Source organism: Myotis davidii, unplaced genomic scaffold (genome assembly GCF_000327345.1).
Source record: "Myotis davidii unplaced genomic scaffold, ASM32734v1 scaffold96, whole genome shotgun sequence".
Taxonomy (NCBI): domain Eukaryota; kingdom Metazoa; phylum Chordata; class Mammalia; order Chiroptera; family Vespertilionidae; genus Myotis; species Myotis davidii.
This window is the reverse complement of record NW_006289416.1, coordinates 7784515-7794475: the sequence shown is the minus strand read 5'-3', so window position 1 is coordinate 7794475 and position 9961 is coordinate 7784515. Positions and strand designations below refer to the sequence as shown.

The 9961-nt window shown below is 51.7% G+C and overlaps 1 protein-coding gene across 5 annotated transcripts in view; it reads right to left on the bottom strand.

The window, feature by feature from the left end:
• The window catches only part of MBP (myelin basic protein), a 73490-nt gene that overhangs the window by 3411 nt on the left and 60118 nt on the right, over window positions 1-9961 (bottom strand). For 3 of the 5 annotated variants that reach the window (XM_006761904.2, XM_015562755.1, XM_015562753.1), the window contains 4 exons: window positions 9164-9271; window positions 6785-6820; window positions 6365-6397; window positions 2203-2322 (listed from right to left, as the gene is read on the bottom strand). In XM_006761904.2, coding sequence (XP_006761967.2) covers window positions 2203-2322; window positions 6365-6397; window positions 6785-6820; window positions 9164-9271 — 297 coding nt within the window. The remainder of the gene's footprint in view (window positions 1-2202; window positions 2323-6364; window positions 6398-6784; window positions 6821-9163; window positions 9272-9961) is intronic. The other 2 variants (XM_015562754.1, XM_015562756.1) reach the window with 1 other exon arrangement.

Below are 9961 nucleotides of genomic sequence, written 5' to 3'. Positions count from 1 at the left end.
CTCTTTCCTCTCACCACTGATTTTCTATGGTGAATGAGGAGGGAGAAAAGACAGGGGATACGCTGCTACCTTAAATACTGTCAAACCCCACCATGTCCACTCATCTGCCTTGAGGTCTCTAATCTCTGGGGGATTTTTAAAATCTGTTTTAACTGCTACATGTCAAACATTCAGCCCCCATGTGACCAGAGTAGCACAGCGGATAAATTTTTATGTAGTAAAATTGAATTAAAACCATATTAATTGAAATTTGTTTTAATTTGACAAATGGAAGCTTCCCTTGAACTGTATAGAAATGTTAGAATTTCTAAACCACTGCCTATAAGAAGAATTTTAGGGAAACATTGGCCCTCATTAAGGAACAAATGGGTTCCATACACAATAAATGTGGGAGGTATGAATGGGTGTTTTTATACCTGCTCAGCTGTACCCTCCCCTCACCGGTTGGTCATCACTCATATGTGATTCATAGCCACTAAGCTGGTTAGCGTAGTAACTAGTTCCCCAGGACAGACCTGCACGTCTGGGACAAGAAGGAGATGGTTACAACTGCAGAAAGCTGGGTTCCTCCGGGGAGCCTCGGGCGCAGGAAGTCATGGGGCAACCCAGGAAGGGTCAGGGCACCGCAGGCCATCCCATCGGCCATGCCCTCTGGCGGGCCTGGGCCACAGGTGGGACCATGGCTGTGCTGAGTGGAGGGCTGGGTTTGGACCCAACACTCTGGTAGGTCCAATCCCCCCATCTCAGCCACATTTCAGAATTGAGGTGAGTGGGTCATGACAGCCTCCGTCCGGGGTGGAATTCACTTCCTCGTAGTCACATCGAGGAGTGGATCTGCCTACATTTTCCCTGACATCAAGCCAGTTACATCAAGCTCAGCTACTTACCACTCACGTCATGTATTTAAGGCTTTCTCTGAACAGCTGTGACTTCGCTAAAAGGCAGAGCCTGCTGTCCACACCACCTGTGCGCCCAACACCACCACGTCTGCATGCATGGGCTCCAACCCCGGACACACCACACCCATTATTCATACCGAGTTAAAGGGCAGATTGGCAAATCAAAGGGTATTTGGATTACAGACCAAGTTATTCCAACACAAATTATAAACTCTTGATGTTTTAACAAACCAGTTAGAAAGCAGCTTTCACAGGTCAGAGACCTCCCTCCGTGGGGATTTGGGCTGCAGGGCCCTGTGCTCTGTTAGCAGAGATGAGCCCTGACCTGGTGTGGCCTAGAGCTCACAGGGAGCAAGGGCCTGCCCTTCAGCTGTCACCTGCTCACCCGGCCTTCTCTGGCCACCCTCCCAGAATGGTAACCAGCTTGGACTCAGAGGCACACGCCACCCTCAGCACCCTCAGCACCTTCCTGCCATTTATTTTGTCCATTTTCTGTGAGCACCTTTAAGACGGTCCCTTCCCAAGGCCCTTGTATGACTGGCCTCCAGGCAGAGCCTGTCCACAGAAATGCTTCTCAGGGCCCAGCATCTGTGACCTTCCCCAGTGCGAAGGGGTCAGCGCCAGCGACCCTCTGTGACCTCCACAGGCCATGAAGGCGTCTGGGAAGGAGCGAGGCCTCAGCCCCTCTGACACCGAGAATGGGTCTGGGTTAAGGCCTAGACGGAAGAAATGGCCCCTTGAGACCTGCACCGCAGCCTTTGCTGACCAGATGGACATTCTGAGAGCACGGCTGTCGCTACTATTAGCAATGGTGTCAGCTGCCACCCCTGCGAGTGACCTGAAGGCACCTGTGACCACATTGCTCTCATCACCTCTTACTGTCACAGCGCTCTCCCCGCACGTCCCCCTTTCACAGAGCAGGAAACCGAGGCTCAGAGGTTGCAGGCCATAAGCTCTTGGGCAACAAATATGGGCCTGAGTCTGTGAGACTCCAGTGTCATAACCAATGCGACATACGGGCTGTGGTTTCCGGGGTCTCTCACCTGGTCCAACCATCCCCACCCCATCACCTGGTCCCGCTCTCCTGGGAGGCGAAGATGCTGCTGCCTCAGGCGCCCCCTGGCTTCCAGGTGGGTCAGACTCCCCCAGCTCAGCTGTGACCTGTGGCCCATCTTGCCATCAAGTCCTAGGGGCCTGGCCTTGCTGATTCATGGCTCACTGAGACACCTGAGGAAAGGAGTGAGGAGGCTGGATGGCCGACCCACCTGCCCAGCATGTCCCGGGACAGGGGTGGCTACGTTACCAGTTTGAAGAATTTGGAAAGCGTGCTCTGGGTGTCCTGGCCCTTCAGTCCCTTGTGAGCAGATTTGTAGTCGGCAGCTCTGCTCCCGTAGCCAAATCCAGGCTTCTGCCCCTCGGCTCCCTGCAAGAGAGGAGCACAGCTCTGGTCAGAGCCCGGCCCAGGGGCCCTGCCCGAGTGGCCTCGGTGACCGAGGGCACAGTGCCCTCCACTCGCGTGTCTCAGCGGTTGGCCTGGCCTGGCTTGGGCCAGGGCTCTGTTATGAGATGCCCAAATGCTTTCATTGGAAAGATCGAGGCTTTTTCTACACCAGCGGCCTCCCTGCTTCTCGCTGCCTGGTCCTCAAGGGAGGGTCAGCAGATGCCGTAGGACAAGGTGGAGAACCTTTGCCCACACGGGGCTGGAGGAAGGGGACCCGGAGTGGCCATTCCTCAGAGGGGGCTGGAGGAGATCGACGCTGAGTCTGGGGATGTGTCTGGTTGTTTGCAAGGACCGAGCTCACATTCACTTCATCTCCTAGAGATGTCAGGCAGGAGGCTTGGGACGAGGTGAGATCCCCGGCCCACACTTTTCTAACGTGTGAGGATGAGACTCTTGCTCTCTGGCCTAGAGGAGCCTCTCCCGTGGTGCCAGGAACCATGGCGCCCAGTCCTGCGGGTGAGTGTGCAGACCTGGGCCCTGGGCCCCTGAGCTGGTGCCATGGAGGGCAGGGGCAGGTCTGGGCAGGTGAGCCATGTCCCTGCGTCGTGCACCAGGGCTCAGCCTGGAGCCCAGAAGCCCAGATGACCTCTGCCCCCCTGCTCCTTAGCTGTGTGACCTTGGGCAAGTGTGGGAACCTCTCTGAGCTTCAGTTTCCTCCTCTATAAAATGCGCATGAGAACAGCCCCTTCCTTGCTGGTTGCTGTGAGGATCTGTGAGTTAATGGGTGCCCTGCTCTGGGAACAAAGCTCTGAACTTGTAGTCCTCATGGGGGAAGGGCCTCCATCCCTGCCTGTGCCCATCGCCCAGCAGCCCGCCCTCCTTCCAGGGGCTGGAGACAATTTCCTCTGTGGGCTAAAGCAATGGCAGATGATAGTAGAAATATGAGAAAGTATGGGTCCCCTGTCTTTTCTCAATTGCATCAGTTTCACTGGGATGTTCCACATGAGAAAGAAACGGGACAGACTGCGGTGTGGACACACGCATGTGAGCATCCGGAGTGAAGTGTCCCAGACATAGGGATGATGCTCATAGGAGGCGACCCCAGCTGCCCACATCCCAGGTTAAGTCTTTACTCCATGGACAGGGTCCGAGGTTTCCCTTTGTTTTGCCAACAAGAAATAGGAGGCCACCTGTGTTTCTCTCCAAAGAATTCTAGGAAACAAAATGGAACCATCTCTTGATCAAGACCCCCAAATCCTTCCCCTCAGCCTACAGTCCCTTACAATCTCATAAGAGTGTTTGAGGGCTGTGGGCCCCGGGAACTACCTCACCCACCCCGTTAGGTTAGAGGTGCTGGAGCTGAGCTCTGGAGGCTCAGGTTCCCCCAGGTCACCTCTGTCACTCGACTGGGCAGGACTGAGCCACCTGTCCAGGGTTCCACCACGAAAGCTGCGTCTGCACTGTCCTCATTCAGCTGAGACCGAGGAACGGACACTGGACACCGGGTCTGAGGTAGCTGCTTTCACGTGAAGATCCATTTCAAGGTTATCGAGTGGAGCAAGGACAGGGGAGTGAGGCAGAGAGGTCTGAGCCGCCTGCCAGAGAAATGCCAGCGCTGCCCTTGAGTCCCGGAGGCGTCCACGGACACGCGTTCCCCAGGACGGCACCCAGTGAGGGGCTGCTGCGCCTCAGAGAGCCACACTTCCCCACCCGAGGCAAACTCATCCTGTCTTGCTCTCTTGTTTTTCTCCCAAAATAAAGAGCTCCTGAGAACTAAATTCAAGGATTGGTTTTCAGATTAATAATGTACTTGACTTTTCCTTCTTTCAGATTCACGGTCATTTATACCTTTGAACAACCTAGAATTTACCAGAAAGCACACAGAGTGGTTTAGCAGAGGAAGCAGGGCTGAGAACTCCCCAGAGGAGGGCAGTCTGAGCTGCTGGAAACAGGCAGACAAGGGAATGCAGGGGAGGATTCTGCTTGGGGAAAAAGAAATGTCACACACGTTAATAGGATGAGAAATGAAGGGTGGGAGGCGTGCAAAGGCCTTTCTGGTTAACGGCGGGTCTAGGTGACCTGGGGATGACTGGTGGGAAGAAGGGCTGGGTCCCAGCCGCCAACACGTGCAGGGGGGACTTTGCATAAAGCCCAGAGTCTGCGCCTGCAAAGCTAAGAGGCAGAGCACGCGGTTACTAACACACGGTTTCTGGGTCAAAAGTGGGTTTCATTCTTCAGTCTCATCCCTATCTCCTCCTGGCACAGAAAGTCAACAATTAATTGTCGGTGAGTGCTGGCTCAGGGCCATTTCTACATTATTGTTACCTGTTTGCAAAGTCATTCGGCCAGAAGAAGGCTCAAGTATATTTATTAAAATTGCAGCAAATATATCAGTTCATAATTCAATGTCATAATGTGTTTGAGGAAATCGGGGCTTTATGAAATCTTTTCTCTACCCTTTCTCTGCAGGTGTCTCCCCTTCCTCCAGTCCTCTCTCCCTTTCTCTTTTTTCTCCCTTTTTTATTTTTAATCTTCTCTCATTCATTTATATGATGCCTATTAATTAAGCATCTCATATATGTGGCCTGTAATAGAGATTAAGGATATTGTGTTCCCAAGACACACCTAATCCCTGGCCTAGAGTTTATTCTGAAAATTGTAATTTTTATAAAGAAAGAACAATACTTAATATTTACCAGTAACAAAAGACTATACATTGGGTTAGAATATTTAAAGTTGGTTCAGATGTCGAATTTCACTAGTATCTAAAAAGTGAACAAATTGCCTCTTTAAGGTCTTCATTAAAAAATTTTTCTCTGATAAAGAGTCTAAAATTCCTCAGAAGGTTTTCCTGGATGGCTTGATATCAAAGCTGCAGTTATTACTAACACACACACAAAAACCAATGTTTTGGGTGAGTTAGGTCATTATAAACAGAACTAGAGGCCCAGTACACAAAAATTTGTGTACTGGGACGGGGGGCGGAGGGGTCCCTGAGCCCGGCCTGTGCCCTCTCGCAGTCTGGGACCCCTCAGGGGATGTCCACCTGCTGGCTTAGGCCTGCTCCCCAGGGGATTGGGCCTAAGCTGGCAGTCAGACATTCCTCTGGCAGCCCGGGATCCCTCGGGGGATGTCCACTTGCTAATGGGGAGCAGGCCTAAGCTGCAGTTGGACATCCTTAGCGCTGCTGAGGAGGCAGGAGAGGCTCCTGCCACCACCGCTGTGCTGGCAGCCGTCAGCCTGACTTGTGGCTGAGCAGAGCTCCCCCTGTGGGAGCGCACCGACCATCAGGGGGCAGCTCCTGAATTGAGCATCTGCCCCCTCGTGGTCAGTGTGTGTCATAGTGACCAGTCATTCCCAGTCGTTCTGCTGTTAGGGTCAATTTGCATATTACCCTTTTATTATATAGGATAACTGAAGTTAGCATGTTTTTCTGCCTTAGAATCATTTTTTTAAAAATATATATTGATTTCATAGAGGAAGGGAGAGGGAATGAGAGATAGAAACATCAATGATGAGAGAGAATCATTAATTGGTTGCCTCCTGCACATCCCCTACTGGGGATCAAGCCTGCAACCTAGGCATGTGCCCTTGACCAGACTCGAACATGGGACGCTTCAGTCCTCAGGCTGATGCTCTATCCACTGAGCCAAACCAGCTAGGGCTATTTTTCCTCATTGAAAAGTCACCATCTGGGGGTAGGCTGGTCATGTAGATGGTGTGTCAGCCCCAGGCCCACACTGCAGTGGTGTTTCCTGGTGGGAGCCCCACGGGGCCTGTGGGGGCCTGTGGGAGGAGGGTTTTTGGCCCTGGGGTGCCTGTCACGGGTGGGAGGAAGCAGGAGGGCTGCCTGCTGCTCATTTCCCCTCGAGGAGAATGCATCCCGGGTCCTGGGGACAAGCTGGGCTGCGAGGAAAGGAAGGGGGAGCGACCATTAGGCAACTGAAACTGAGCAGAACAGACTCCCAGTGGCTGCGAGGACCGGGAAGAGGCGAAGCCACATGGACACACGATTGTCACCTACCCAGCTGAATCTGCTGAGGGACTTTCCTCGCCCCTGGATGAGGAAAGAAAGAAATAATGACATTGTGATCAGTGCAGGAAAAAGTCCTTTTAATAGAGAAGAAACACAATCACAGCAGCCTATGCTGAGACTGTACACGTGTCCTGTCCAAGGGGGTGGCAGTGGCCTCCTGGAGCTTCCAGGGAGGGTTTAGGATAAGGGCTTAGAGGGAAAGTGAGCGGGGATTGATTAGCACTGTCTGCACGGTTGTCAGAGGAGCAGATGTGCATCTCAGCCTGTCTACTTGGGACCCACTTGGCAAAACTATGAGATCAAGTCACGTAGCCATGAGCCCAACTCTCTCTTTGGTACATTTAGGGATTTCAGGGAAGGTGTGTAAGTGAAGATATGATGACTAGTGAAGATATTCAGAGGTCTTACCTTTCCTTGTGACGGAGGAGGTGTGCGAGGCGTCACCTGCAAAGACATAGGAGCCGGTGAGCGGTGGTGGGTCCCTCCTGCAGAGCGGTCCTGACCCTGTTTGTGAGACTCCTTGTAGCTGGGAGTAGCCCATGTCTGCTAATGGTGTCCACTACCTGTGAGGCGAGGGCCATCCCTCTGCCCGGCTCCCCCGTTTCTGTCCTAGCTGAGTGAGAAGCACCATGGAGCTGAGAGTTTGAAAATATGCAGTGCTACTCAGATCTTCCAGAAGTCTCTGAGAGAATTGAAAACGGACCAACAGGCTCTAAACCAGGAAACGGACTCGCCTTGGCATGTGTTCCCGTGCACACTCCACGCACACTGATGGAGACCATGAACTTCACCGCTACCCCTTTCTGGGGTAGGAAGTAAGGATCCTCTGATATTCAAGGGTTCTGAAGGAACGCCACCTGGTCTGTGACTTTGAAAACTCATCAACAAGGAAAGTATCATTTTAAAATGTTAGCCGCACAGAAAGTTTATAATCAGAAGACTGCAGCTTTGCTTTTGTTTCTAAGACTTTTTTTTTTTATAGCAGTTTTAGGTTTCAAGAAAAAATGCACAGAAATTACAGAGTTCCCATGGACCCTCTCGGGTTTCCCTATTACTATCTTGCCTGAGTGGGTTCTTTAGTTCTCACTGTGAACCAGTACTGTACTGATTATTAACTGAAGTTCGTTTCCATGGGTTTCACTGTGTCGTACATGTTAAGGAATTTGACAAAGGTATGAAGTGTGTTCACCATCACATTGCATCACACAGAGTAGTTTCACTGCCCTAGAAATGCCCTGTGTTCCACTCGTACATTCCTCCTTCCAACCCCCGATCTTTTTACTGTCTCCATAGTTTTGCAGAGCCTGTGCTTTTAAACTAAGTCCTCACGGTAATTTAATTTCAAAAGGAGTGAGCTCTTTGGTAAAACCAAAGTTCAGTAAGCAGCAGATGCCACTGGGACCGTGGTGCCCGGTGCTAAGGCTGAGCTCCACCCCGAGGAGGATGGAAGTTTCTTCTGGGGAAATGCTCATGCCCCTTGTGGATTAGAGCTGAGTCATGTGGGATATACTCACACCCCTACTGGATTAGAGCTGAGTCATGTGGGATATACTCACACCCCTACTGGATTAGAGCTGAGTCATGTGGGATATACTCACACCCCTACTGGATTAGAGCTGAGTCATGTGGGATATACTCACACCCCTACTGGATTAGAGCTGAGGCATGTGGGATATACTCACACCCCTACTGGATTAGAGCTGAGGCATGTGGGATATACTCACACCCCTACTGGATTAGAGCTGAGGCATGTGGGATATACTCACACCCCTACTGGATTAGAGCTGAGGCATGTGGGATATACTCACACCCCTACTGGATTAGAGCTGAGGCATGTGGGATATACTCACACCCCTACTGGATTAGAGCTGAGTCATGTGGGATATACTCACACCCCTACTGGATTAGAGCTGAGTCATGTGGGATATACTCACACCCCTACTGGATTAGAGCTGCGTCATCTGGGATATACTCACACCCTTAAGGATTAGAGCTGAGTCATTTAGGATATACCCATACCCTAAAAGGCTGAAAGCTGAGTCATCTAGGATATACTTATACCAGATGAAGATATACTTATACCCTTTAAGGATTAGAGCTGACTCATCTGGGATATACCCACACTCCTAATGGATTAGAACTGAGTCGTCTGGGATATACTCCGTGGGCAAACAATGGCCCGTTTGAAATGAATAAAACTAAAAAAAAAAAAAAAAAGACCGTACCCTTTTATGTAATGATGTTTACTTTGCATTTATATTAGTTCACACAAACACTCCATCCATGCTTTTGTTCCGGCCCTCTGGTCCAGTTTAAGAACCCACTGTGGCCCTCGAGTCAAAAGTTTGCCCACCCCTGATAAGTCAGTGGTTCTCAACCTGTGGGTTGTGACCCCTTTGGCGGTCGAACTACCCTTTCACAGGGGTCGCCTAAGACCATCCTGCATATCAGATATTTACATTACGATTCATAACAGTAGCAACATTACAGTTATGAAGTAGCAACGAAAATAATTTTATGGTTGGGTCACAAATGAGGAGCTGTATTTAAAGGGCCAGAAGGTTGAGAACCACTGATCTAAGTCCTATGGGATACACCCACACCCCTAATGGATTAGGAGCTGAGTCATCTTGGATATATTTATACCCCCTAAGGATCAGAGCTGAGCCATCTAGGATATACTCACACCCCTAATGGATCAGAGCTGAGTCCTGTGGGATACATCCACACCCTATGTGGTCAGTGCAGTGCTCCCCTCAGCGCTACTCACAGTGGAAGAGCACTCACAAGATTTTTGAAGAAGTGGACTACGCGATTCTCATCTTGGGGCCGGCCGTGCTGTGACTTCTGGGGCAGGGAGCCGTAGTGGGTGGTTCTGGCTGCGTGGTGAGCATCCTGAAAGACAGAGCACAGGGACCTCAGGGAGGCCGCACCCTCTGTTCCATCCCTCTGACTCCTGCTGCACCAGGATCACTGGAATCAGGACTGTGTGCTGGGAAGCTGCTGAAGCCGCCCAGACATGCCTGTGGCGGGAGGGACGTGAGCAGGGCCTCTGCTGTGAGACTCCCTGAGCTGGGAGCGCCTCCCACCACTCAGTCAGCTAAGCACCGGCCAGGGGCCATGACGGCCATTGGAGGGTGATGCCGTCTAAGACGGGGCCAGGTATCCGAAGCTCGGAAAGGAAAACATCATTTCCTCAGGCTCCTGGTTTGGACAAACACTCAGGAATTACACACAAAACCACGGCAACAGCAAAGACATGCCCGGTCAGTGGCTTTGGAGTCGCATCACGTGGACCAGCCTGTTTCTCAAAATCAGTGACTCAGCCCACAGCAGCACTAAGTCCGCCCAATCTGGGAAGACCGCTGCGGGCCTGCACTCTGGCGTCCTTCAGCTGTGTGCGCCTCCCCAGCTGTGGGTCTCCCCCATCACACCCTGGGGTCTGAGACCTGCTGACTCCCAGACTCCTCCGTCTCCTTCCCTGTCACTCAGCTCTCAGCTCGCAGACGCCCAGGTTTTCTTCGCCACAGTCCTTACTCACCCCCTCGCCCACCAGCAGGACCTCTGCAAGGTGGCTCTGCCCTC